Source organism: Chlorocebus sabaeus, chromosome 12 (genome assembly GCF_047675955.1).
Source record: "Chlorocebus sabaeus isolate Y175 chromosome 12, mChlSab1.0.hap1, whole genome shotgun sequence".
NCBI classification, from domain to species: Eukaryota; Metazoa; Chordata; class Mammalia; order Primates; family Cercopithecidae; genus Chlorocebus; species Chlorocebus sabaeus.
This window is the reverse complement of record NC_132915.1, coordinates 68034037-68061891: the sequence shown is the minus strand read 5'-3', so window position 1 is coordinate 68061891 and position 27855 is coordinate 68034037. Positions and strand designations below refer to the sequence as shown.

Here is a 27855-nt window from a genome sequence, read left to right as displayed (position 1 = left end):
GTCTCACATATTCCTATATAGCAATGCAAAATGGACTAACACACCCAGGAGCCACTGATCAGAACTTCTCACACTTTAGTGTTATAACACAGATTCTGACGCAGTGAGTCTGAAGTGGGGCCAGGGAATCTGCATCTCCAACAAGCTCCCAGAGATGCCCAATAAAATACAGGATGGCCAGTTTAATTTGACTTTCAGATAAACAACAAATAATTATTTTTGCTTTTTGCTTTTTAATTAAAAGTTTTATTTTGACATCATAGTAGATTCACAAGCAGTTACAAGAAATAGTACAGTGCAATTCTGTGTATCCTTTACCCTGTTTCTTCCAGTGGTAACATCTTATAAGACTACAGTACACAGTACAATATCACTGCTGTGATATTGGCATCAATACCGTCAAGATACAGAACATTCTATCATCACAAAGATCTGTTCCCTCTACCACCATTCTCTCCTTAACCCCAGGTGGCAATTAACCCGCTCTCCATTTCTATACTTTTCCCATTTTAGGAATGTTACATAAATGGAATCATATGATATGTAACCTTTTCAGCTTGGCTTTTTTCACTCAGTGTAATTCTCTCACAATTCAGTTGGGTTGTTGCATATATTGAGTATTGATCATGTTTTTTGGGGTTTTTTGTTTGTTTCTTTTTTTTTTTTTTTTTGAGACAACTTCTGGCTCTTTCACCCAGGCTGGAGTGCAGTGACATATCATATCTCACTGCAGCCCTGAAGCCTCCACTTCCTGGGCTCAAGCAATCCTCCTACGTCAGTCTTCCTAAATAGCTGGAACTACAGGTGCATGCCATCACACCCAGCTAATTTTTGTGTATTTTTTATGTAGAGGTGAGGTTTTGCTATGTTGCCCAGGTTGGTCTTGAACCCCTGAGCTCAAGTGATCCACCTACCCCAACCTCCCAGACTTCAGGAATTACAGGTGTGAGTCACTGTGCCTGGCCTCAATTTTATGTTCCTTCTTTCTTTTTTTAAATTTATATGTATTTATTTATTTACTTTATTTATTTTTTTGAGACAGAGTCTCGTTCTGTCACCCAGGCTGGAGTGCAATGGCATGATATCAGCTCACTGAAACCTCCACCTCCTGGGTTCAAGAAATTCTCCTGCCTCAGCCTCCCAAGTAACTAGGACTACAGGCACACACCACCACACCTGGCTAATTTTTTATATTTTTAGTTGAAATGGGGTTTTGCCATGTTGGCAAGGCTGGTCTGGAACTCTTGACCTCAGTTAATCTGCCTGCCTCAGCCTTCCAAAGTGCTGGGATTACAGGTGTGAACCACCTTGCCTGGCCTCTTTTTTTTTTTTTTTTTTTTTTTTTTCCCAATAGAGTTGAGGTCTCCTGATGTTGCCCAGTCTGGTCTCAAACTCCTGAGTTCAAGTGATCCTTTCATTTCAGCCTCCCAAAGTGCCAGGATTACAGGCATGAGCCACCACTCCTGCCTCTGTGTTCTTTCTTGTTGCTGAACAGTATTCTGTGGTATGGATGCATTACAGTTTACATAACCATTCACTCACTGAAAGCCAGTGGGTTGTTTCGAGTTTGGGGCTATTACAAATTAAGCTGTTACAAACATTTGTGTACATATTTTCGGGTGAATTTAAGTAAGTCTCCATTTCTCTGGCATTCTCAGGAGTGCAGTTGCTGAGTCATTAGGGAGTTGCATGTTTAGCCATATAAGAAACTGTCAATCTATTTTCACAAATTTTTGGTGTAAGTAAAATATTGCATGGGACCTACTTACACTGAAAAATTAGTTGTTTATCTGCAATTTGAACTTTACTGGGCGTTCTGTATTTTACTTGCTAAATCTGACTTCCCTCCTCCTAGGTGATACCGATGCTACTTGTTTGCCAATTGCATTTTCAATAGCAAGGCTCTAATCTAGCTCGTGTTCATAATTATGGAAAAATCTCAAGCACAAAAGTAAATAAAAATAGGCTGGGCGCGGTGGCTCAAGCCTGTAATCCCAGCACTTTGGGAGGCCGAGATGGGCGGATCACGAGGTCAGGAGATTGAGACCATCCTGGCTAACACGGTGAAACCCTGTCTCTACTAAAAAATACAAAAAACTAGCCGGGCGAGGTGGCGGGCGCCTGTAGTCCCAGCTAGTCAGGAGACTGAGGCAGGAGAATGGCATAAACCCGGGAGGCAGAGCTTGCAGTGAGCTGAGATCTGGCCACTGCACTCCAGTCCGGGCAACTGAGCGAGACTCCGTCTCAAAAAAAAAAAAAAAAAGTAGATAAAAATAATATGATGAACTTTCCTCAGCCCAGATTCTGGAAGTATCAAGAGTTTTCCTTCTTGCTTCACTCATCCCTTTTCCCTGAAGTGTTTTAAAGCAAATCCTGGACATTTTGTCATTTCAACCTCTGCCCCCCACCCCTCGCCCCATGTCAGTATGCAATTCTAAAACCAGGGACATTTTCTGACATAACCATAATGCCAGGATCACATTAATAATAACTCCTGTGTCACCTGATTCCTAATTCATGTTAAATGGTCCCTGGTTGCCACATTCATGCCACTTTGCTTGTAGTTTGTTTGCCTCAAAGTCCAGATGGGGTCCACATCTTGCATTTGATTGATGTTTCTTTTTTATTTTTTCTTATTATAAGTAGAGATGGGGTCTCACTATGTTGCCCAGGCTGGTCTCAAACTCTTGGGCTCAAGGGATCCTCCTGCCTCAGCCTCCCAAAGTGCTGGGATTACAAGCATAAGCCACCACACCTGGCCAATCTGTTTCTTGTTAAGTAACCACATCTAGTACTACTGTGCAGGTGCCATCCCAGAGCACTTACCTGCACAGACAGGCCTTAGAGGCTCTTTATTGTGTTGTAATCAGACTTGGAGTGATTATGCTGATGCCTTATGAACATTAGCCCCATTTATAGGGGATCTTGCCCCATTGCACAGATGAGGTCGCTGAGGCTCAGGAAGATGACTTCCCAGAGGACCCTGTGCAGTGTGTCCAGGACCCGAATGGGAGCCGAGACCTGGGTGTGGCCTTGGGGCCTTGCTCTCACTTCACTGACCTGCGGCTCCTAAGGTTTGGTGCTGATTTGCATCAGCTTCTACTCATTACCAGGATTATATTCCGTGCCAGGCACAGAGAGGTATCAGTAGGCGAGTGATGTGAGAACGAGGAAGGGACAAGCTAGCTAATGATTTAATGAAGTAGATCTATTGCATTGAGATTGGGAGATGTCTGGCCTTGCCACAGAGTCTAGGAAGTCCTTCTCAGAGGGGCTGGGCTGCCCCAGGCAGTTTCAGATGTCCCAGAGGGAGTGACACCTCAGGCAGGGTCCCTCCCTCTTGCCTGTTGTGACCCAGGGTGAGCTGGTTAGAGGGAGGCTGGAGGTGAGTTTCGCAACCTGCAGCCTTGGCAACCAGGGACTGTACCCAGGGAAACAAAGGCAGCAGGGGAAGGCTGGGGAGAGGCCAGGACTGTGCTCCTGAACCTGGGGCCCAGCCTGCCGCAGAGTCACTCCAGGGAGGGGGTGAAGAAGGTGGACTTTGCTGTGAGGTGTGGAGGGTGGGGAGGAATGAAAGCAACGGCAGGCAGAGTCCCTGGGGGTCAGCCCTGGAACCCTGCTGGGAGTAGACAGGCCAGAGGGGACATGGGCCTCAGGGTGTAATGGACATCGTGGCCTTCAGGTGCCTGGGAGAGGCACTTCACTGCCATGCTCTTCAAGGCCAGCCTTAGCCAGCACAGTGGCTTACACCTGTAATCCTGGCACTTTGGGAGGCCAAGATGGGAAGATCACTTAAGATCAGGAATGTGAGACTAGCCTGGACAACATAGTGAAACCCCATCTCTATTTATGAAAAAGAAAAAAAAAAAAAAACCGGCTACACTCAGTGGCTCACACCCATAATCCCAGCACTTTGGGAGACCAAGGCAGGAGATCACTTGAGGTCAGGCATTCGAGACTAGCCTGGCCAACACAGCGAAACCCGGTCTTTACCAAAAATAAAAAATCAGGTAGGTGTGGTGGCACATGCCTGTAGTCCCAGCTACCTGGGAGGCTGAGGCAGGAGAATCACTTGAACCTGGGAGGCAGAGTTTGCAGTAAACCAAGATCGCACCATTGCACTCCAGCCTGAGCGACAGAGCAAGACTGTCTCAAAAAACAGACAAACGAAAAACCAAGGCCAACCTGACCCTTCTCAAGCTGATGTGTGTCCACATCACTCCACTGCTCAGATGCCTCCCAGGACTCCCCATTGCCTATAGATAAGGTTCTGCCTATTTCATCAAAGCCCTCTATGCCCTGTCCTAGCCAACTGTTTGGAACCAGAGCCTTCCATAGCACATATCTGTTCCATCCACACAAATTCCCCTTCTAGAAAGACAGGGTGTGGGCTAGTCTGATGTTTTGGAAGTCTCTTCCAGTTCTAGGAGTTTGTCCAGCCTGGAAAAGAACATACTCAAGGAATGGGTCCTTGATGATAACCATGGTGTGAGGACAGCAAGAGCAGACCAGGCCGTAAGAGGAAACATTCCCAGTCCTGGCTCTGCTGTCCTTAGTACATGATTGTCAACCTCTCTGAGCCCCAGCCCTCTGCACTTGTAAATGGGGAATTCTTGTACTACATCCTGGGGTGCTTGGGAGGTAAATCAAATAATATGAGCAAAGCACCTGGCACTGGGCCTGGCACATATATGACTCCCTAGATTATGGTTTCTAAAGAAAAGCTTTTTTTTTTCTTTGAGATAGGATGTCACTCTGTTGCCCAGGCTGGAGTGCAGTGGCATGATCATGGCTCACTGTAGGCTGGATCTCCCAGGCTCAAGTGATCCTCCTGCCTCAGCGTCCCGAGTAGTTGGGACCACAGGTGTACATCCCTACGCTGGACTAATTTTTGTAATTTTTGTAGAGATGGGGCCTGTTGCCCAGGCTGCTCTTGAACTCCTGGCCTCAAGCAATCTGCCTTGGACTCCCAAAGTGCTGAAATTACAGACATGAGCCACTGTGCCCAGTCAAAAAGCACTTAAAAACCTATTTCTTATAGACATGGGAACATGTCTGATCCAGCTGCCTGCGTTCACCAGTAGGAAAACAATCAAGCCACCAGTTCATTCACGGAGGGCATGCCTACAGACACCGCTATGAAGGAAAGGATGGGAGTCCCCCAGCAGAACAGTTTGCCTCCCCAGGGAGTATATCCCCTGGCCCCTGAAACATTCCAAGCAACAATGAAACTGGGTAATGGTAATGAACTGTGACGGGCTTCTCCTGGCTAATGTACTGAGCAAGTACGCTTAGCAACTACCGGGCCGTCTTCAGTGCTTAACTGTGAATGAGGTGCTACTACTGTTGTCATTTCATAGACAAGGAAACTGAGGCATAGAAAACTGAGGTCACTTGCCCAAGGCTGCACCGTGGTAAGGGATGTGGCAGGGATTCCACCCCTGGAAGCCAGCGTCTGCCTGCCCGCTTCACCTCTGCTATGCTGTGTCCTCCCTCTGCCCATCCTGCCACCCCTGTCTCCCAGTCTCCACCCTGAGCTGTTGGGATGCTCATCTGAGGTCGTGACTATGATGCTGTTGTAGAAACAGCTGCTCCCTTGAGTGCTGAGGGTTGTGACAGTGGCCTCACAACCTCTGCGTTTCTGGCAACGGAGGTCTGCCCTAGAGTGTCCCCCATCCGGTCCCCCACCTGCCTGGCTCCTCCTGGGTCCTTCTGTCCTGTCTTCCCCCTCTGCCCCAGGGCAGCCCCTTGGAGACTTGGAGATGGTGCCTCTCCAGGCAGAGCAGCCCGAGCTAGGGTTCTGTGGGGTCTGCGAGGGGAGCAGGTGTGTCTTCCCTGATTTAGAGCTTGTACACCCCATCCATCAGAGGCCTGTTTCTGGCTCAGTGCTGGTCTAATGGGCAGAAGGTGGAAATGGCCTCCTGATGATAAATGCCCCTCACAGGCTTTTAGCAGCTCAGTCAATAGCCCACCCGGCTGGCTAATGTCTGCTCCTGCCTGTGGTCCTCAATGTAAAACCCTTTTAGAAGCAGAGCAATCTGCCAGCCCAGGGCAGGGCAGGAGAGGTGGGGCAGAGAGGAGGGGTGGGGTGGGCTGGGGTGTGATCCAGCACCTTCCCTCATCAGCTGAGAAGGAAGAGAGGCTGAGAAGGAAGAGAAGTTGTCTAGGGCTAGGCCCTCTGAGCCACGCCTAACCCTAAGGCACCTTCTCGGAGTCTGTGGGAGGCGGGAGATGTGGGTCTGAATGAGGCTCCTGGGCAGTTTGCCTCCCGTCAGCCCGAGGGCAGCCTGACAATCAGCTCTTCTCGCTTTTCTTGAGAAACTGCACTGCAGAAATTGGGGCATGGCCCTGGGCCAGAGTCTAGAGATAAAGGCCCTGAGAGCAATCAGTGTGCCACAGTCAAAGACACAGTACTGCTCTTGACCTTCGACCCAGGAAATGATCCAAGAGAAAGGAAAGGCTGTGTGCAGGAAGGAGACCAGGGCACGGACTCACAGAGCACTGATGCTCCCCCAGAGCACAGGAAGTACAGCACCAGGCTCACACTTGGGGGGCCAGAGGCCTGGGCTCAAGCCCAGCTCTGCCCCTCACCTTCGCAGTGACCCTGGGCAAGTCCCTGCTCCATGCTGGGTTTCCCCAAGTCTGAGGTCCAAGAGAGGGTGCTGGGATCCATTCACGATGCCTGCCACAGGTGCAGGATAAGACAGTGCAACTGTGGGCGCCATTCCTGGTCTCTAGAGCCCTTCAGGAACTACAGTTTTATAACAGAAGTTTTTGGCTAATCCTGGATGGACCAATTTTTTCAGAAAATCTGTATTTTTGTTTTTAACCTGTTTAAATTGCAAAATGTACATAGCTAAAAACAAAAGACAACGATATTAAAGCCAGCCATTTATTCCACCGTCTAGATATAACCATGATTAACATTTTGGCTCATTCCTTTTAGTTTTTTTTCTCAGTTTTGACATACAAATATACATACGTATACATATAATAATAGCTTCTGTTGCTGAGCATTTATAGTAACACCTGACTGTTGGGCTCTTCATGCATAGTATCTCATTTAACTCTCAACAATCCTGCAAGGAAGAGATTATTATTCATTCACATTTTATAGATGAGGAAAAAGAGGCTTGCAAATTTTGAGCAGGTGCACAACACAGTCAGGTTTTAATTTTCGAAAACTCACCTTGAGGACAGTGTACAGGATGTCCTGGAGGCTAAGCAAGAGGTCACTGGCAGCTGGGCGCAGTGGCTCAAGCCTGTAATCCCAGCACTTTGGGAGGCCAAGGTGGGCAGATCACCTGAGGTCAGGAATTCAAGACCAGCCTGGCCAACATGGCAAAACCCCGTCTCTACTAAAAAATACAAAAATTAGCTGGGCGTGGTGGCGTGCACCTGTAATCCCGGCTACTCAGGAGGCTGAGGCAGGGAGAATTGCTTGAACCTGAGAGGTGGAGGTTGCAGTGAGCTGAGATCGCACCATTACACCCCAGCCTGAGCAACAAGATGAGACTCCATGTCAAAAAAGAAAAAAAAAATGGTTAATGACTTAAGCGTTGGTCCCATGGAGACCTGGGCCAGGGCCTGTAGGTGCAGTGTCCTTCCAAGACCCTAGCTCCAGGTACCGCCCTGCCAGGACAGGGCAGGAAGCATGTACCTCTCTCCTCTGTCCTGCTGTGGAGGAGGCAGAGACGGCTTGAAAGAAAGAAAATTTTCACCTCCCTCCATGTACATCACAAACGAAGGACACAAGTCCACATTCTTTCCCTTTTTTCCATTCTCATTCTCCCTCTGAATGTGTAGGTGTGTGTACAATTTTTTGTTTTCAGAACCATTTGAAGGTAAGTTACATCCATCTTAGCCTTTTATCCCTAAATACTTCTGTGTTTCCTAAAAATACAAATATTCTCTTACATTACCCTAGTACATTATCAACTTCTATAAGTTTAATGTTGTGATAATACTTTAATCTACTGTTCTTATTCAGATTTGTTAAATAATGTCCTTTGTAGCAGTGTCCCCTCCAGTAGGGGATCCAGTCTAGGGGGAAGTGTCTGATCACTTTTTCCTAAGGGGAGAGAGCTGGATTAGCCAGAGTATTTCCAGAGGGAGGCACAGGACCACCTCCTCTGTTTGCAGAGCTGCTAAAATGTGTGTATAGGCCAGGCATGGTGGCCCATACCTGTAATCCCACACTTTAGGAGGGCAAGGTGGGAAGATTGTTTGAGCCCAGGAGTTTGAGACCGGCCTGGGCAACATAGCTAGACCCCATCTCTACAAATAATTTTAAAAATTAACTGAGCTCTGTGGCACGCCTGTAGTTCTAGTTTGGAACTTGGGAGGGTGAGGCAGGAAGATTGTTTTACCCTGAGTTCGAGGCTACCGTGAATCATGATTGCACCACTGCACTCAGCCTGGGCAACAGAGCGAGACCGTCTCTTTAAAAAAAAAAAAAAAAAAGTACAGTGGTCTCTACACAGATGGGGAGGTGATGGAGGAAGAGAAGGTTGGGTGTTCCCTGAGTCCACCCTGTTCTTGAAAGTCCCGCTAGAAAAAGTCCTGAGACTATTGATTCTGCAAAGTCAAGGACTGTGTTGTGTGTTCACCTTGCGATCAGCCCCTCCAACAGTACCTGTCCCCTGGGCACCTTGGGAATATTTGTGGGATGGATGGATGTTGGCCAGTTTTCTTCTCAGGTGTCTCTTTCACTTAGATATAAAAATGGTTGGGGGAGCATTCTGGTGGGTGGCTTAAGAACCTGGGACTAGATGGTGGATGTGGGCTGCATTGGCAAGCCGAGGGCCTAGGTCCTGGTCCCTCTTCTGCCAGGGCCATGCAATGTGATATGCAAAATGAGTGGATTGGTCGCTGCCAGTCCAAGGTTCTGTGACTGAACTGGTGTGGTTTCTCTATGACCTCAAGAAATCCAAGTCTGTTGGTGGAGTTGGAAATAGCTTCAGGGCTGTGTGGCATGGGCTGGGGGACCTGTATGTCCCTCCCAGCATCTATATAGGAATTCTCATTAGGAAAGGGGAAAATGAGGGAAAAGACCATTCTATGTAATTGAGATAGAATTCACATACCAGAAAATTCACCATTTTTGTTTTTTTGTATTTTGTTTAAGACAGGGTCCCCTTCTGCTGCCCAGGCTGGAGTGCAGGGGCACAATCACAGCTCACTGCAACCTCGACCTCCCAGGCTCAAGCAATCCTCCCACCTCAGCCCTCCAAGTAGCTGGGACTACAGGCGTGCAACACCATGCCTGGCTCTTTATTTATGTATTTATTTTTGAGACGGGGTCTCACTCTATTGCCCAGGTTGGAGTGTAGTGGCATGATCTCAGCGCACCACAACCTCTGCCTCCCAGGTTCAAGTGATTCTTCTGCCTCAGCCTCCCCATCCACCCACCTCGGCCTCCCAAAGTTCTGGGATTACAACCATGAAACACCATGCCAGGTCTAACTTTTTTATTTTTTGTAGAGACGGGATTATGCCATGTTGCCATGTTGGAAAATTCACCATTTTTAAGTGTATAGTTCAGTGGATCTTAGTATATTCACAAGGCTATGAATATACTGTGAATAAACTGTCACTACTACCTAATTTCAAAATCATTTCATCACTCCAAAAAGACACGCCTTACCCATTAGCAGTCACTCCCTATTGCCCCTTCTCCCAAGCCCAAGGCAACCGGAATCTGCCTTCTGTCTCCATGAATGTATTGTTCTGCATTTTTCATATGCGTTACTTAGGGTTCCGGATACCAGGTACCAGGGGGATGCATTAATGTGCTCAGGCAATGAAACCACATCTGGAACATCATCTAAGTGGAATCACACAACGTGTGGCCTTTTGTGCCTGGCCTCTTCTTCTAGTGTTTTCCAGGTTCATCCATGCTGTAGCAGGGACCAGGACTTCGTTCCTCTTTTTGGGGACAGTGGTATTCCGCTGCGTGAATGTACTGCATTTTGTATGTCCATCCTTCACTTGATGGGCATTTGGGTTGTTTCCACTTTTTGATATTATGAAGAATACTGTTGTGAACATTGGTGAACCAGTTTCTTTTCTTTTCTTTTTTTTTTTTTTTTTTTTGAGACATAGTTTCACTCTTGTCACCCAGGCTGGAGTGCAATGGTGCAATCACAGCTCACTGCAACCTCCGCCTCCCAGGTTCAAGTGATTCTTCTGCCTCAGCCTCCTGAGTAGCTGGGATTACAGGTGCACGCCACCACGCCCCGCTACTTTTTGTGTTTTTAGTAGAGATGGGGTTTCACCATGTTGGCCAGGCTGGTCTCGAACTCCTGACCACAGGTGATCCACCCACCTTGGCCTCCCAAAGTGCTGGGATTAGGTGAGCCAGTTTCTTGTAGACTTATCTTTTAATTTTCCGTGGGGATAGACCTAGGAGTGGAATTGCTGGGTCATGTGGGAATTCCTTTTAACCTTTTGAGGAACTGCCAGACTATTTTCCAAAAGAGCTGCACCATTTTACATGCCTGCCAGCAGTGTATGAGGGGAAATGCCCTTTTATTGAACATCTGCCATGTGCTAGCCACTCCCTCCCATGATCCTCACACCAACCTGTGAAATACCTGTGATTGCTCCCTTTTACTGAGGAGGACACCAGAGCTCAGAGAAGTGAAGTAACTCCCCCGGATCACACAGGGAATAAGAAGTAAGGCCTAGATTCACACCCAGCTCTGTCCCTTACATGTTCCTGTTGACTGGTTGCTGACTGACTGCGTGACTGTCCAGATGCTAATGTGGAATCCACCTCCTCCCCAACCCTCCTGGGCACTGTCTTGCAGACAGGGAAGTTGGACCCCCACTACCCAAAGGTCTGCGGGCACAGAGGGAACGTTCTGGACGTCAAGTGGAACCCTTTTGATGATTTTGAGATCGCCTCCTGTTCTGAAGACGCCACAGTGAGTGTCAGCCCCTCCTGAAGAGTGGGATTGGGGTGGGTGGGGTGGAACGGTACCTGTTCTTGGCTCTGGTGCCCCTGACTCCATCGCGGACTTGAGGTCACTGTGTGGGGAGGTGTTAAGTTAGGTAGAGGAGGAGACATTCTAGGTGCTATAGGACTAGGGGCCTTAGTTCCCCACCTGTAAAATGGGCATAATAGCTCCACCCAGCTAATAAAGCCCAGTGAAAATGTATATTCTGATGGGAAAGCCCATCCTTTTGGGGGGCTATAAAAGGCTACAAGGGGCATTTTTATGGTGATTAGAAAAGATGTTCCACTTAATCCCACAGTGAAGAAGCGAGCTGTAAAAGGCTGTGAGGGCCTTGGATGAATGTGGACACTAAAACCATTCCAGCAGCTTCAGTGTCACTCACTTTTTTGAGCCTGTGTTCTGTACCAGGGTTATCATCCCTACCCCAACAATGTGCAGTGTTACTTATTTATAGTTCATTTCGTACCCACTTCTAAAATATGATGGATATGGCTTAAGACAAGAACCACAGATGTGCCAGGTTCAGTGGCTCACACCTGTAATCCCAGCACTTTGGGAGGCTGAGGTGGGAGAATCAGGAGTTGGAGACCAGCCTAGGCAACATAGTGAGACCCTGTCTCTACTAAAAAATTAAAAATCACAGATATAATCAGATGATTAAAATAAAGATAAAAGTCATTATCACCATTTATTGTGAGCCACCGTATTCCTCACTGTCACCATACTCATCATCTCACAGTCTCCCCAGCAACCCCACAAGGTAGGACATTTTTCTAATGGAGAAGCTGAGGATCAGAGAGGTACAGCAACTTGCCTAATGTTTCACAGCCTGTGGGAGGCAGAGCCAGACTTCAGACTGAGGCCTGATTCCAGAGCCCATTCTCTTTCCAATGTGCTGTGACACATCTTTAAAGAGCAGCAGCCACAGATGGAGAAAGTGAGGAAATACTAGAAATGATGGCTAAGGAGGGTTGCAGCAGCCAAGCTCTTAGCTTATCTAAGAGCTACCTGGCAGCCAAGGCAAAATGGGCAATAGAATGTATTGCAAAACCTTCAGTTAGATCAAAAGAAGCAGACCAGTTCATCAGGAAAGGAAAGCAGAAAATTCAAAGAGGATTTGTGTCGGTTTCCATATAGTAGATGCTGAGGAACATAAAGGACAGTGTCTGCCGAGGTGATTTTACCAAAGGGACAGTCAGGTCCTGTGAGAATTGGCCCTGTCCCTAGGGAGTACAGGGTCTCTGGCAGGATGTCAGATATCTGAAACTGTCCCCACTTTTGTAATACCTGCCTTTTCAGAACTGCTTTGAAGGCTCCCATCAAGATCTTTATTAAATCTCTTGCTAGCCTCATTGCCTGCCACTATCCCTTCCCTGATGCCCCAGGGCAGGACATAACTGTTGGGGGACTGAAGAAGGAAGGGGCTTTTCTCCCCAAAGCTATGCCCACAGTGAATTTATGGAGTGAATTCATTCGTGTTCCTCCTTGCGTTCAGGGCCTGGAGGGCACGGTTGCTCCTCTAGCACTGGGGAGTCTTCTCTGCTTCAGTGTTGCGGGTGGTACCTGCATCTTCCAAACACACCTGTTCACAGTGTGTCTTCCTCCTGGGGTTCTATGTGGTGAGAGCCCTCACCAAACCGAAGTATCTGGAACCTGGCACTACTCTCATGGGGTTGGCTTCCTGGTTTTAAATCCAAGATGACCAGGAAATAAATATTTGCTGAATTGAAAGCAAAGTTGTCTACCTGAAAAACCTGTATAACTCTAAGGGAAACAGTGCATAAAATCAACTAGGGGCCAGAGAACCTTGCAGGACCAATAAGGAAGGTCAAGTCAGCAGCATCCCAGGCTCGCCTTGTACTCCATTTGTATACCTCTGTGACAGGGAGCTTACTCTCTGCCATGGCAGCCCCCTCCATCTTCAGACAACATGACTCTGGGAGGAAGTCCCAGTGCCTCTCCTCAGGCCCTCACCATGAAATACAGGCCTCTGACCCCATCCAGTCCAGCCTCCTGACCTTCAGAGTTTCCTCTTGCAGGCCATCCAGGGTGCACCTGCAAAGCAAGAAGTTTGTCCCTGCCCTGCTCCAGAGACCTCACTGGCTCCCTAGTGCCCTGAGGATGCAGCCTAAACCCTTCATCCTGGCATTTGAGGCTCTACCCTGGGCCTTTGGGACAAGAAGCATGTAGAATACTGTACTGTGGGGGATATCCTAGCTTAGGAGGCCTGAAACCCAGCCACCTGCCCACCACCTCAGGCCTGCAGAATGACAAAGATCTCTCAAGGGCAGATTTGGAGGCCTAGACTCATCCCTGGTCAGCGCTGACCCCTGCTTAGGCTGGAGGAGCTTGGGGAAGCCCCTGTCCCTCTGAGGACCCTCAGCTGCCCCTCCACTGCCCCTCAGTGCCCATAGCCACTGAGTGGGAGGTGACCATGGAGAGAGCTCCCTTGGTCCTTCTGCTGGTCACTGCCAGATCTGTGGCTTAGGCTGGTGATGGTGCCAAGGTGCCCTGGCTGATGCTCCCTTGGGCCATGTCTCCCCTGCCAGATTAAGATCTGGAGCATCCCCAAGCAGCTGCTGACCAGGAACCTCACGGCCTGCAGGAAGGAGCTCGTGGGCCACGCACGCAGAGTGGGCCTGGTGGAGTGGCACCCCACGGCCGCCGACATCCTCTTCAGTGCCGGCTATGACTACAAGGTGAGTCTGGGTGTTCTTCTTCTGGGGCAGCCCCTACAAATTCCCACGAACTGGAATACAACAGAAATTTATTCTGTCACAATTCTGGAGACCAGAGATCGAAAACCAAGGTTTTGGGAGAGCCAGCTCCCTCCAGATGCCCTAGGGAAGAATCCTTCTGTGCCTCTCCCAGCTTCTGGTGGCTCCAGGCATCCTTGGCTGATAGCTGCGTCACTCCAGGCTCTGCTTGTCTTCACACAGCCTTCTCTCTGTGTGTCCGTCTTCCTTATAGGAAGAGGAGAGCACCTGTCATTGGATCTAGGGCCCACCTAATCCATTATGATCTCAGCTTAACTAATTTCAGCTGCGAAGACCCCACTTCCAAATAAGGTCACATTCTGAGGTTCTAGGTGGACATGAGTTTTCGGGGGACCCTGTTCAACTCATTACAGTTTGCCTGGAGGTGATGGGATAGCACTGCCCTCCCCTCACCATGCTCCACTGACAACCAAGCATGCAAGTGGTAGGCTCTGTAGATTGGGACCCACAGTACAGGAGACCTCGATTCTCTTCCGACTCAGTCTCTGACCTGCAGTATAGCCTGGGAAAGTGCCTTGACTTCTCTAGGCCTCAGTTTCCCAATCTGTACACAAATGGAATTGGTGGCACCATAGCTATGACCTTTCAGTTCTTTCCTTTTGATACTACAGGGATTTACAGAGGCACCTCGGGACCCTCTGTGATGGATAAAAGGAAGGTGGGGGCCGAACATGGTGGCTCACACCTGTAATCCCAACAGTTCGAGAGGCTGAGGTGGGAGGATCACTTGAGCCCAAAAGTTTGAGACCAGTCAACATAGTGAGACCCTGTCTCTACAAAAAAATAGAAAAAATTAGCCAGGTGTGGTAGCATGTGCCAGTAGTCCCAGCTACTCAGGAGGCTGAGGTGGGAGGATCACTTGAGCCCAGGAGGTTGATGCTACAGTGAGCCGTGATCATGCCACTGCACTGCAGCCTGGGCAACCCTGTCTCAAAAATAAATAACTAAAGTGGTTGTGGGGAGCACTGAGGGAACCTGGGCCCTTACTCTTCCAATCCGAAGCGCTTTCCCATCTGTTTGTACAGGGTGTCTGCAGAGCTGCTGCACGTGTTTGTGCTGGGTGTTCTATACACAACTTCAGGGGGCACTAATCACGTCCTAGGCTACAGGAATGGATTGCCCTGGAGCTCTGCATGCATAGCCTGTGCAGCTAAACATACAGCCCTGTTGGTGTGTGGGAGGTGCAAACTGTTGCTAATAACTGAAACTGCCTGGATTAGCTGGTTCCCTGGGGTCCTCCCAGCGTGGATATTTTGTTGCTCAGAGGCAGGTGGCGTTTTCCTATCACCACTAGACAGCCTGGCCCTGGGATTCCCCCTCCTGCCACAAGCAGCTTCAGCCTGCACATCATCCTCCTACCGAGGCTTCTTGGCCAGGCTGCCAGCTGCGCCACCCTCCCAGGGATACTGTATTTCACTGCATCCTGGCCAGCATGTGACTGTGGGGGCCAGAGGCGGGGTGGCCCCTGTGCTCAGAGTTGGCTCTCTGCCATGCAGGTGATGATCTGGAACCTGGATACAAAGGAGTCTGTCATCACAAGCCCCATGAGGACAATTAGCTGTCACCAAGATGTGATCCTCTCCATGTCCTTCAACACCAACGGCAGCCTGCTGGCCACCACCTGCAAAGACCGCAAGATTCGGGTTATCGACCCCCGAGCAGGCACCGTCCTCCAGGTCAGTGCTGGGTCAGGGGCTGGCTCAGGCTCAGAGGAGCAAGGGACAGAGTGGGGACAGGGGGAGGCTTCAGAGAACAGGACAGTGATGCTGTCAGCGTCTGGGCCACGCCTTCACAGGCAGCATCCCCGTCTGTCCTCTCGGGATTGCCGGAAGGTGGGATATGCCCTTTCCATTTTGTAGGTGTGAAAACTGAGGCCCTTGAGAGATGAAATGACTCACCCCCATGGAGAGCTGGAATCTGAACCTTGTCTGACTCCAAAGCTTGTTGGCGTGCCTCAGCTCTGGCCAGGGGTCAGGAGAGTCGAGCACACCTCTGTTTAGCCACTGTGCAGCCTTGGGCAAGCACTTCCTGCTCTGGACCTCTGTTTTCTCATTTGCAACAATGGGCTGTTAGTCCTTCCTCTCCGAGGATTAGATAAGACAGGCCAGGTGGCAGTGCCTACCCTTGTAGGGGTGCCTGATACTTTTTCAGCAAGAACAGGGAGCTGGGCAGAAGTTTGCTTCTGTTCTTGCTCAGAAAAATAACTCTTAACAAAGATAGCCGGGAGAGACTCCATGTGGATGACAGGGATCCAGGTGGTGGCCCTGGAAGAATCTCCAGGCAGAGCTGGGGTGAGAAAGGGAGGCCTTCCAGGTAGAGTGGCGGCATAAGCAAAGCAGGGAGGCCAGAAACCCTAACTGCCCCCTGGCATCCCCTCCAGTGTTTCTCCAATACCAACTGCACATGTCCCTCCAGGAGGCCAACTACAAAGGGCACCGGGCCAGCAAGGTGCTGTTTCTGGGGAATCTGAAGAAGCTGATGTCCACGGGCACATCCCGATGGAACAACCGGCAGGTGGCCCTGTGGGACCAGGTGAGGGCTGCACCCCATCCCTCACCATCACCCCTCAGCTGAGAGCCAGCGTCATTCATTCATGCATGCATTCATTCAGATACCCATTTATGTCTCATACATTTCGTGTAGACTGCCAGGTGCCGGGGATCCGGGGATGAATAGCAGGGAGATGCCGACAGCCCTGGGCGAACCCAGACCCTGTGCATCTTGCCACTCTAGGGAGATGGATCAGGATCCAGGGGATGCCCTGGGCTAGAGGAGGGGAGTAGCTGAGTCTGGGACCACGACTAGGAGGAAGGGAGAAGGAGAGGGCCGTCTGGGCAGAGGGGGCACCTGGAGCAAATGTGGTACTAACGGGAATGGAGAGATTTCATCAGGACAGCTGAGGGTGGAGCGGGGCGAGGTGAGGGCCAAGCTGGCGGTAGTGTTTTGAGGGAGCATTTGACAGGAGTTTCAAAGACTTGACAAATCACACTTTCTCTCTGAGTCTCCTTCATCTATTAAAATAAATTTTAAAAAACAGGTAGGGGAAGATTGGAATGAGATCGGGTGTGTCAAAAGTGATTTGTTATGGCCAGGCATGGTGGTACATGCATGTCACCCTGCACTTCGGAAGGCCATGGTGGGAGGATCGCTTGAGGCCAGGAATTCGAGACCAGCCTGAGCTACACAGCAAGACCCCCATCTCTGCAGAAAATCAGCTGGGTGCAGTGGTGCACGTCTATAATCCCAGCTACTTGGAAGGCTGAGGCGAGAGGATCGCTTGAGCCAAAGAGTTTGAGGCTGCAGTGAGCTGTGATCGCACCACTGCACTCCAGCCTGGGTGACAGAGTTAGACCTTGTCTCAAAAAAAAAACAAAAAAAGTGATTTGTTAAGGGCAGAAAGCTCACAAAATAGGTGGCAGGAGCATTTTAGTGCCTTTAAGATATGTCATCTCCACCAGAGAGTAGCCCACACATTGGAACCCAAGAACCAGGGACATCTTCCCCCAGCACACACATAGAAAAAAATCACACTTTTTCTCTGACACACATACTCTCGCCCAGAGCACCATGGCAGGAATTCTTATCTCCGGGAGCACCACTGAGGGCCCCCAGGAGTGACCCAGGCCTTCCCTTCCCCTGCAGGATGACCTCTCTGTGCCTCTGTTGGAGGAGGACCTGGATGGCTCCTCGGGCGTGCTGTTTCCCTTCTATGACGCAGACACCAGCATGCTCTACGTGGTGGGGAAGGTCGGCTTGGCACGGGAGGGAGGTGACTGCCTGGACCCCTGAGACAGGGGCAGACAGCGACCTGGGGCTATTGGGAGCACGGGGCAGGGATGGGCAGGCCACTCGTCCCCTGTGAGAAGGAACCCCTCCCACCCTCCTGGCTCCCTAAGAATACCTGGAGCCAGGGCTCTGGCTGGACACCTTGAGCTTGTCCCTTCCCAACTGCAGGCCCAGATATGGGGGGACCATTGGTGTTTCTCAGCAGGGGCACCTGCTGAACTGGGGGCAGAACAGGTCTCCACTGGGTAGGACTATCCCATATCTGGCAGCCCTGGCCCCTGCCCACCAATGCCAAGAACAGCATCTCTCCCCCTCCATCCAAGTCATTATGACAACCAGAAATGTCCCCCATGGTAAGACCTTCTGGATGACCTCTGAGGCCACCCCAGTTCTGACCTTTGCTGCTGCTCTCAGATAGGAGCGGGATTTGGACTTGTCTTCCCAGAGCTTCTGTCTTAGAGGAACAAGGGTGGGCTTTGGGTCATGGTGGGGCAGGATTGAATTTTAAAGTAAGGGCCTGGGCCCAGCACAGTGGCTCATGCCTATAATTCCAGCACTTTGGGAGGCCAAGGTGAGAGAATCAGTTGAGCCCAGGAGTTCAAGACCAGCCTGGGCATAGTGAGACCAGCATAGTGAGACCCCATCTCTACGAAAATGAAAAACTAAAAAATTAACCAGGCATGGTGGCACACACCTGTGGTCCCAGCTACTCGGGAGGCTGAGGCAGGAAGATGGCTTAAGCCCAGGAGGTTGCAGTGAGCTGTGATTGCACTACTGCTCTCCAACCTGGGCAATAAAGTGAGACCCTGTCTCAAAAAAATAAGACAAAATATAAAATAAGATGAAGATCTCCCCCATCACCCTCCTGCCATAGTGACAGGGCCCCCAGTTTCCTGGTGTTCCCTTGAGTGAGATGGGTTTGCCGATCATCAAAAAAAAAGCCAGGTTTTTGCTGCATGGCTGGGTTGCTGATGAGCTGATGAGATCCAGCTCTGAATCTCACCCTCCCCTTCCTCCTCCTCCTCAGGGAGATGGCAACATTCGCTACTATGAGGTGAGCGCCGACAAGCCTCACCTGAGCTACCTGACTGAGTACCGCTCCTATAACCCGCAGAAGGGGATCGGTGAGTGAGGGCCACTGAAGTTCATGCCTGTAATCCCAGCACTTCGGGAGACCGAGGAAGGAGAATCGGGGTCAGGGCTTCAGTGCTGGGTCTGGGGAGACAGGGATGAGTCAGATGGGAGGAGAGACAGCATAGCAACACTCTGACTTATGGGGGCTGTACTTGAGGCGGGCAGCAGCACAAAGGAGGAAGTCAAGGAAGGCTTCTCAGAGGAGGCAACATTGGAGGAACTGAAAGAGGAAGCAGAGCCCAGCAGGGGAGAGAGGGATGTGTTCTAGGTCAAGGTTAAGCAGTTACAACAAGAGCAGAGATGGAAAGGGCTGACCTAAAAGAGCCTCCAGGAAGCAGTCCTCAGCTCCTTTCTAAGTGTGTCTGAGGATAAAAACCCGGCTATATTTCTGTAATCCACAAGAAACCCACTTTAAACATAAAGACATGGCTAGATGAAAAGTAAAGGACTGGAGAAAGATGCACCATGCTAACCCTACTCAAAAGGAATCTGGAGTAGTTTGATTGAGAGCATTTGGGTCACAGGAGCTGTGGGGATGGAGATGGAGACCCTTAAGCAGAGCAAACTGCCTATAAAAGTTCAGCTAATCCAGCACTTGGGAGGCTGAGGCTGGAGGATCTCTTGAGCCTCGGAATTCGAGGCTAGCCTGGGCAACAAAGTGAGACTCCTGTCTCTACAGATAAGTAAAAAAATTGAGGTGCATGCCTGTGGTCCCAGCTACTTGGGAGGCTAAGGCAGGAGGATCGCTTGAGCCCAGGAGTGTGAGGCTGCAGTGAGCTATGATCGTGCCACTGGACTCCAGCCTGGGCAACACAGTGAGACCTTGTCTCAGAAAGAAAAAATAGTTTAGCTAAAATAATTTAAATCTTTGAAGGTGAAGAGTCTGATTAATTCAACTCCGTTTCCCAACGTAGGGCCCAGTCCAGTGTAGGTATTTGTCCCTGAGCTCTTTTCTGGGAGGAGGCTGGCCTCTGTTCAGGTCCAGGTGTGCAGCCTGGCTTTGGCCCTTTCACTGTGGCCCCAGGCTAGCCAGAACCTCTTGGCCCTCCCTGACTGCCTGCAGGTGTCATGCCAAAGAGAGGACTTGACGTGTCCTCCTGCGAGATCTTCCGCTTCTACAAGCTGATCACAACCAAAAGCCTCATCGAGCCCATCTCCATGATTGTGCCCCGGCGGGTAAGAGCAGTGGGGACCGCGTGGGAGGGATGTGGGGAACCTGTCCTGGAGAAGACAGATCCAGGGCTGTGAGGTACCAGAGCATGGAGCCCACATTCATGGGGCAGCCACAGAGCGGCCTTTCTCACAGCAGGGTGACATCAGTGGGCGTCAGGAATCCTGGGTCTTGGCCCACCTCTGTTCTTGAGCTGCTGCGTGACCTTGGGCAAGTCCCTTTGTTCTCTGGGCCTCCGTTTCCTCACTTCAGCAGGGGTTGGGGAGAGCCTGGACTCCAGCTCTAAGGGCCCTTCCCATCTGAGCAGCCTACCCTACCACCCTCCTCACTGTCTGGATTTCTCCTGCAGTCGGAATCCTACCAAGAGGACATATACCCTCCAACAGCAGGGGCCCAGCCCTCCCTGACGGCCCAGGAGTGGCTCAGCGGGATGAATCAAGGTGAGGAAGACAGAGGAGAGGCCCAGACAAATGTGGCAGGAACATGGAGTGCCCAGTGGCCCCAAGCAACTGAGAGGGGTTGGGCCTGGATTTTTATTCTCTCATAATCTCAGAGGCCATGCCCTTGACCTTCAGTCCCCAGTGGGTAGCATGGTCACATACAGGTCCAGAAAGTCAGGGGGCTTGACCTGAGGGCTCAGGAAACTCCAGCTCAAGGGACTTTGCTCCATGGAAAGCTTCTTTACACTCTGAGGGTATGCGGGGTGCCTGGACCACCTTAGCCAGACTCCCCATCCCCGTTCCCCACCCCTAGCTCTGCAATTCTTTTTTTTTTTTTTTTTTTTTTTTGGAGACAGAGTCTCGCTTTGTTGCCCAGGTTGGAGTGCAGTGGTACAATCTCAGCTCACTGCAACCTCCACCCCCACCCCCGCATTCAAGTGATTCTCATGCCTCAACCTCCTGAGTAGCTGGGACTACAGGCACGTGCCACCATGCCCAGCAAATTGTTTGTATTTTTAGTAGAGACGGGGTTTCGCCATGTTGGTCAGGCTGGTCTCAAACTCTTGACCTCAAGTGCTCCACCTGCCTCGGAAAGTGTTGGGATTACAGGCGTGAGCCACCGTGCCTGGCCTTTTTCCATTCTTCTTGACCCAAGAAGTCCTCCAGGCAGCAACCCCCACCCAGGTCCCTCTGCCCGCTCTGCCTGTCCTGAGCCACTTTCCTGCTCCTGATAACATGAAGGCCGGCCCAGCGGAAGCAGCCACCCCAGCCGCTCCCTCTCCCTTCCACCCCCCAAACTTCCTTCACCCCCACCCCAGTGGCTGAGTGAGCCTCCTGGTGTACTGGAAGAGCCTCTGCCTTGAGGGACAGGGAACCAGTGCCAAGTCCTAGTTCTGGATAATCTTAAGTAGGTTTTGCTCCCTGGGCCTGAGTTTCCTCATCTGTAGCCGTGATGCCAGCCTCCCCTGCTTCTTGGAGGTGGTGAGAGAACTAATGGACTTGGTAGACAGCGGGGTGCAGTGTGAGTGGGACTGTCCTTACAAAGCAAGGACAAGGTCTCACCTGAGCTTGAAGTGTTTGGGGGCTGCTCCAGTGCATGCACCGTGCTGTTCCTACAAAACAAGCTTCACTTCGAGGGTGGCACATGTGGGTATTTGTATCTGTTAGCCCTGCGCTGTGGCTTTGTGCCTGTCCACAGGTAGCTGTATTTCCCACACCTGTTGCATGGGTCAGCATGGCTCTGAGTATCTCTGCATGCTGCCTGTGTCATTGGTGCCCTATATGCCCATCTGCCTATGTGCACCCAGTCCTCACACAGCTCTGCTTCCCTTCCAGACCCAATCCTGGTGTCACTTAGGCCTGGCTCTGAGCTGCTGAGACCCCACCCACTGCCTGCAGAGAGACCTGTCTTCCATTCCATGGCCCCAGCCTCACCCCGGCTCTTGAACCAGACAGAAAAGCTGGCTGCAGAAGGTGGCTGGAGGTCTTCCTCCCTGTTGGAGGAGAAGACGCCAAGATGGGCAGCAGAGCACAGGCTGGAGGAGAAGAAATCCTGGCTGACAAATGGCTTTGACGTTTTCGAATGCCCCCCACCAAAGACAGAAAACGAGGTGTGAAGGAGAACGGGGTGGGCCTTTCACATGGGGCAGCTGGGGTGGAGGGCGGCAGATCCAGGCTGAGAAGAAGGGAGAAAATGAGGCATGAGAAGAATAACCATCTGTGTGGCCTGGCCTGCTTGCTTGACTCATTTTGTTAATTCATTCAACAAACAGGCAGTGAGCTCCATCTTATGCCAAAATAATGGGCATAGATAAAGATGGTGGGAGGCCGGGCACGGGGGCTTACACCTGTAATCCCAGCACTTTGGGAGGCCAAGGCGGGCAGATCACGAGGTCAGGAGTTCGAGACCAGCCTGGCCAACATAGTGAAACCCTATCTCTACTAAAAATACAACAATTAGTCGGGCGTGGTGGCACGCACCTGTAGTCCCAGCTACTCGGCAGACTGAGGCAGGAGAATGGCTTGAAACCGGGAGGTGGAGGTTGCAGTGAGCCAAGATCACGCCACTGCACTCCAGCCTGGGCAACAGAGCAAGACTCCATCTTAAAAAAAAAAAGATGGTGGGGACCAGGTGCAGTGGCTCACACCTGTAACCCCAGCACTTTGGGAGGCCAAGGTGGGCGGATCTCTTGAGGCCAGAAGTTTGAGACCAGCCTGGCCAACATGGTGAAACCCTGTCTCTACTAAAAATACAAAAATTAGTTGGGTGTGGTGGTGCGTGCCTATAATCCCAGCTACTCTGGAGGCTGAGGCAGGAGAATCGCTTGAACCCAGGAGGCAGAGGCTGCAGTGAGCCAGGATCACACCACTGCACTCCAGCCTGGGCAACAGAGTGAGACTCCATCTCAAAAAAAAGAAGGAAAGAAAGAAAGAAAGATGGTGGCAAACCATCTGTAAAATGAAGAGGGTTTGACCTGATGGCTATCAAAGTTTTTCCAGTTCTGACATTATAGGATTTTCTGTGCTTTCAAAGTCCACATTTGTTAAGTGCCTACTGTGTGGCAGATCCTGGGGTAGGCACTTTAATATAGCATGTGATTGAATTCTCTCAACAGCCCCGGAAGTCAGTCTGAAGTGGCTGAGAACACAGGGGCTGGCATCTCACAGATGGATTCTGATCCTGGCTCTGCTGAGTACTAATTTAGGGTCTCAGACCCAGAGACTGAATGTCTCTAAGCTGCCGTTCCACAGTGGTACAGTGGGGACACTGGCACTGCCACCCTTATAGGGGTGTCAAAACGTTCCAGTGGGATAACGAAGGCCCTTAGGGCATCACTCAACATCTAACACCCATTCGGCACAGCGGCAACAATTATGATAATGATGAAGGCAGTTTTCTGACCCCATTTCCCAGAGAAAGTAATGGAAGCTCAGAGTGGGTAAATAACTTGCCCAAGGTCACACAGTTCAGTGGTGGCAAAAACACCAATCCCCAGACTTCAGAGCCAGGCATGCTTTCCTCTATTTCATGGAGGATCTCTGGAGGCAAAATACATCTGAAACATGCCAGTCTTGTTGAATTTCATTTACTGGGTGAAGAAAACAAGGTGTTTGTAAAAGATCTATGCAGTGACAGCCTCATCAGCCCTCTGCCGTGTTAATGTAACCACCTCCACCTTTCTGAGTCAAAGAGGGATAGCGGTTTAGCTTTCAGCTGGTGTTCTGACACCCTGGTGATCCTGCCTTCCAATCTTTCTTCCCCAGTTGCTGCAGATGTTCTACCGGCAACAGGAGGAGATCCGAAGGCTCCGGGAGCTGTTGACCCAGCGAGAGGTCCAGGCCAAACAGTTGGAACTGGAGATCAAAAACTTGCGGATGGGCTCAGAGCAGCTCTGAGCAGAGATTTCTGCCCTCCTCACCCTCAGGGACACCACTCGGCTCCGTGGGGAGGTTTAGAACCAAACCACAGGTCCCCCTAAGAACAACCACTATTTCTATATTTTTTACCAGAAAACAAAACTCTCCATCGCTGAAAGAGATTCCAGTGGGACATGGTGCCGTTTTTCTATTTGCCTTCTTGCAGCAACAGTTTCTGAATTGACTTTGTTTTCAGACGATGCCTTCTGTTGAATTCTGTTATTAAGGGTCCATGATGAGCTGTAACTTCTCAAGAGGAAGAAACACAGTAGAAAACTAGAGCTGGAAGGACCTCGGTTGACCTGTCTGTGATTTTCAAACTGTGGTCCAGAGAATAGGGGAAGACTGGGCCAGACGCAGTGGCTCATGCCTGTAATGCCAGCACTTTGGGAGGTTGAGGCAGGCAGATTGCTTGAGGTCAGGAGTTTGAAACCAGCCTGGCCAATATGGTGAAACCCCGTCTCTACTAAAAATACAAGAATTAGGCTAGGCGTGGTGGCTCACGCCTATAATCCCAGCACTTTGGGAGGCCAAGGCGGGCGGATCTTCTGAGGTCAGGAGTTCAAGACCAGCCTGGCCAACATGGTGAAACCACATCTCTACTAAAAATACAAAAATTAGCTGGGCGTGGTGGTGCATGCCTGTAAACCCAGCTACTTGAGAGGCTGAGGCAGGAGAACCACTTGAGCCTGGGAGGCGGAGGTTGCAATGAACCAAGATCATGCCACTTCACTCCAGCCTGGGCAACAGAGTGAGACTCCGTCTCAAAAAAAAAAAAAAAAGAAAGAAAGAAAGAAAAAAAACTTAGCCAGCCGTGATGGCAGGTGTCTGTAATCCCAGCTACTCAGGAGGCTGAGATAGGAGAATTGCTTGAACCTGGGAGGCAGAGGTTGCAGTGAGCCAAGATTGTGGACTGCACTACAGCCTGGGTGACAGAGCAAGACTCCATCTCAAAAAAAAAAAAAAAAAAAAAAGAGAGAATAGGGGAAGACTAAGCAGGAAGGCTGTGTCTCCCTTCCCCACACTGTGTTCCAAACAGATAGCTCCCTTTTATTTTATATGTTGGGCTAATATGAAAAACAATTCTGCTAGTAAAAAAAAAAAATTTTAGAAGTTTGAAAACTAGTGATTTGACCCAAGTTCCTCGTTTTACAGGTGGGGAAACTAAGGCCCAGAGAGAGGCAGGTGATACTTGTTTCACGGCAGGGCTGGGCTGAGATCCTGCTTTTCTGGGTCTGTCTTTTTGTCGTTTTGGGTCTGATGCAGTTCTCAGCCCACAGAGTAGAAATCTGTTGCTTCTGGCCTCAACTGTGCCCCAGCTTACTCAGTGACCTCTTGCAAGTCCTGCCCTCTCTGGTCTCAGTTTCTTCATCTGAACAAGGGGTACCCTGGAACAAGCTGCTGTCTGCAGGATCTGCCACCTGAAACCTTGACCTAAGGGAAAACTACCTATGGGATGATCTGGGTTTGCTGCAGAAACTAACAGACACTGGCAAGGGGCCAGGGGCATTCAACGCAATTCTACAGCACAGGCAGGAGGCCCAAACCAACTTTTCCAACCAGAAACCAGCCTGATGTGGGTAGATGCTGTCCCTTATGGAGGGACGCAGACTTCAGAGCTGTGCCCATGACTGCTGACTGCCACCACCAAGGCCCTCAGGTACACAGCCTTCCTCCTGCAGGATGATGTGGGCAGATTTCAGCCCTAGTTAACAGAAGAGTCCCCCAGGAAGTAGGGGCCCCCCATCCCTCGAGGCATGCCAGTAGAGCCTCTGGCCACCTAACCAGGAGGACTTCTGAAATGACTCTACGAAGTAAAGAAGTAAGACCAGATGGTCCCAAAGTTCCCTTCTAGCCTGAAAGCTTTTATTTGTCCCTCCTTAGTGAATCTGTGTTCCGAGCCCTACTCTAAAGTTCAGTGGTCAATACAATAGTCCACCAAGAGACTGGGAATGATTAGAAGTGAAACTGGTCCATCCTTACCAAGGAGGGGCAGATGATCTCCATTGCACAGGGCGATTAGATTCTGGGGCTGAGATGGGGACTGCAGGAGGCCATCCAGCCTGGTAGGTTTCAACCCAAGCTGTGTACATTAGAATCCCCTTGGGAACGTGCAGGAAATACAGATGCCCAGGCCACATTCCAGACCAACTGAAGCTGAATCTCCAGAGTAGGGCCTGTATGTTCATATATACTCCACAGGTGATCTGCAGTACAGTGAGGATGGAAGACTGCATGTGTACCTATTTCAAGATGAAGAGGACAGCAAGCTCCAGATAGGAGCTGGGACTCAACCCAGATCTCTTAAGTCCTGGCTGGTGGCTCCTTAAAAGTCTAGAAGTGTTGTCCCAAGCCCTCCCTCAACATCTCTGGGAACCGCAGCTGCAGCACAATGGGGGTTCAGTGCCCCTGTTTGCCCCTTCCTTAGCCATGGTTTATTCTGCTTGTCTGTCTGCACAGGCCAGATGCTCATGTTCCTTGTCTTATTCTCCATTTACTCAGTCACTAGGGCTCACTCCCGTCTGATGTGCCAGCCAAGATTGCCTTAGTGTGCTCCAGAACAGAAGGCCAAATCCCAGGCATTGCCAGGGCAGCAGAGCTCTACAGGATAGGCTTACCTTTCCCACCTGTGTGGCTAGCACTTCACAGTTGACAAACTCCTCCCACCTCCACTCACTGACACATGCTATTCTAACACAGGTTAGGCAGGTATTCCAAGCCCCATGTTCAGAATCAAAGACCTAGCCTCAGAGAAGTGAAGAAACATCATGCCAAGGTCGCTGACTGCCAAGCGGGAGAGGTGGGGTTGCATCCAGAGAGCTTCCTGGTATGCCTCTGCACAGCGCCATTCCTTGGCCAGCTCTCTCCACCCCAAAGGACCCAGACTGCACACTTAAAAACGGGACACAGGTGTCTTTGAACAAACTTTTTTTTTTAATTTTTACATCTAGAGTAAATTATTTAAATTATTTCACAGCAAGGGAGAGGGATAGGTAATTTTTATCAGATATTTTTTTAAACCATCTGTTTTTTAAATTACGTTTTTGTTTATGTTCTTGAGCTGAGGTAGTGGAACTCGCCCAGCGCATTCAGGGCCCAGCCGGTTGGCAGAGCATGCCCTCATCTCCTTATTCCATACCCCGGGCGTCCCCTTTCTGTTGACTCAGGAACTTTCTGAGAATGAGGGCAGCACTAGGAGATGAGCTTTGGCGGGTATCCATCTTAACGCTACCGTAATTGTGCTTCCTGGAACAAAACTTGAGATTGTATCAGAGAAGGAAACAGGAAGTCAGAAATCAAATCTCTGCTTTTAATTGAAACCGTGCCTGAAACAGTTTGAATGATTGTTTTAATGTTGTTTCTGAAATTCCTTGTACCTTTGTGAAAAATAATAATAAATAAAAGTGAAAATAAATAGATGTGGAATGTGCAATGGAAATAATGTCACAAAATAATAAACATCTGGCCAGACATTTTACTACAAGGAGCTTTCCTTGTCTTGATTTATTCCACAAATACCAATTAACTATCTACTGTTGGAGTCAGACACCAAGCTGGAAAACAGGCAGGACAGACAGTCTTTGCCCTCTCCAGTTTTCAGTCATGGTTGGGGGAATGGGGAGGGCCAGGATAGGGGAAACGTAGGCTGTTCTGGAAGGAGAAGCAGGGAAGGTTTCCTGGAGGCAAAGATAGTAAGGTAGAAATCTGCAGGATAAGTCGGAATACTCAGGGTAAAGGGCATTTGGGAAGAAGAATGTTCCAAGCAGGGTAAACTGCACGTCCTCCAGTCTTGAAAAATCAAAGGGTGGAGCGTAGGCAGGGAGGGGACCAAGGATCTTAAGAAAGAGCCAAGGGCTTTAAAAGTGGGATTGGAGACTTGAGCCTGGGGGCAACTGGAATTTGGGGTGGGGGTGTGTCTGTGAAAGTTGTCAGTACCAAAACAGAGTCACTTATGTCAAAATCAAACTAAATGGTGCTCCTGTAGTCCTAGCTACTCCAGAGAATGAGGTGGGAAAATCACTTGAGCCCAGGAGTTAGAGGCTGCAGCGAGCTTTGATCGCACTACTGCACTCCTGGGCAACAGAGCCAGACCCTGTCTCAAACAAAATAACTAAACGGTGCTGGGAGGCCATGAAGTGGGGGGCCCTCACCAACGATTTGCCTGGTAA

The 27855-nt window shown here is 50.1% G+C and overlaps 1 protein-coding gene across 1 annotated transcript in view; it reads left to right on the top strand.

Annotated features, from left to right (window-relative positions):
* The window catches only part of CORO2A (coronin 2A), a 67910-nt gene extending 43941 nt beyond the window's left edge, over positions 1-23969 (top strand). The window contains exons 3-12 of the mRNA XM_007968618.3: positions 10812-10928; positions 13511-13660; positions 15235-15414; positions 16154-16270; positions 17381-17485; positions 18552-18648; positions 19722-19834; positions 20179-20269; positions 21605-21879; positions 23534-23969. Coding sequence (XP_007966809.1) covers positions 10812-10928; positions 13511-13660; positions 15235-15414; positions 16154-16270; positions 17381-17485; positions 18552-18648; positions 19722-19834; positions 20179-20269; positions 21605-21879; positions 23534-23665 — 1377 coding nt within the window. The 3' untranslated portion in view covers positions 23666-23969. The remainder of the gene's footprint in view (positions 1-10811; positions 10929-13510; positions 13661-15234; positions 15415-16153; positions 16271-17380; positions 17486-18551; positions 18649-19721; positions 19835-20178; positions 20270-21604; positions 21880-23533) is intronic.
* Positions 23970-27855: the final 3886 nt, after the last annotated feature.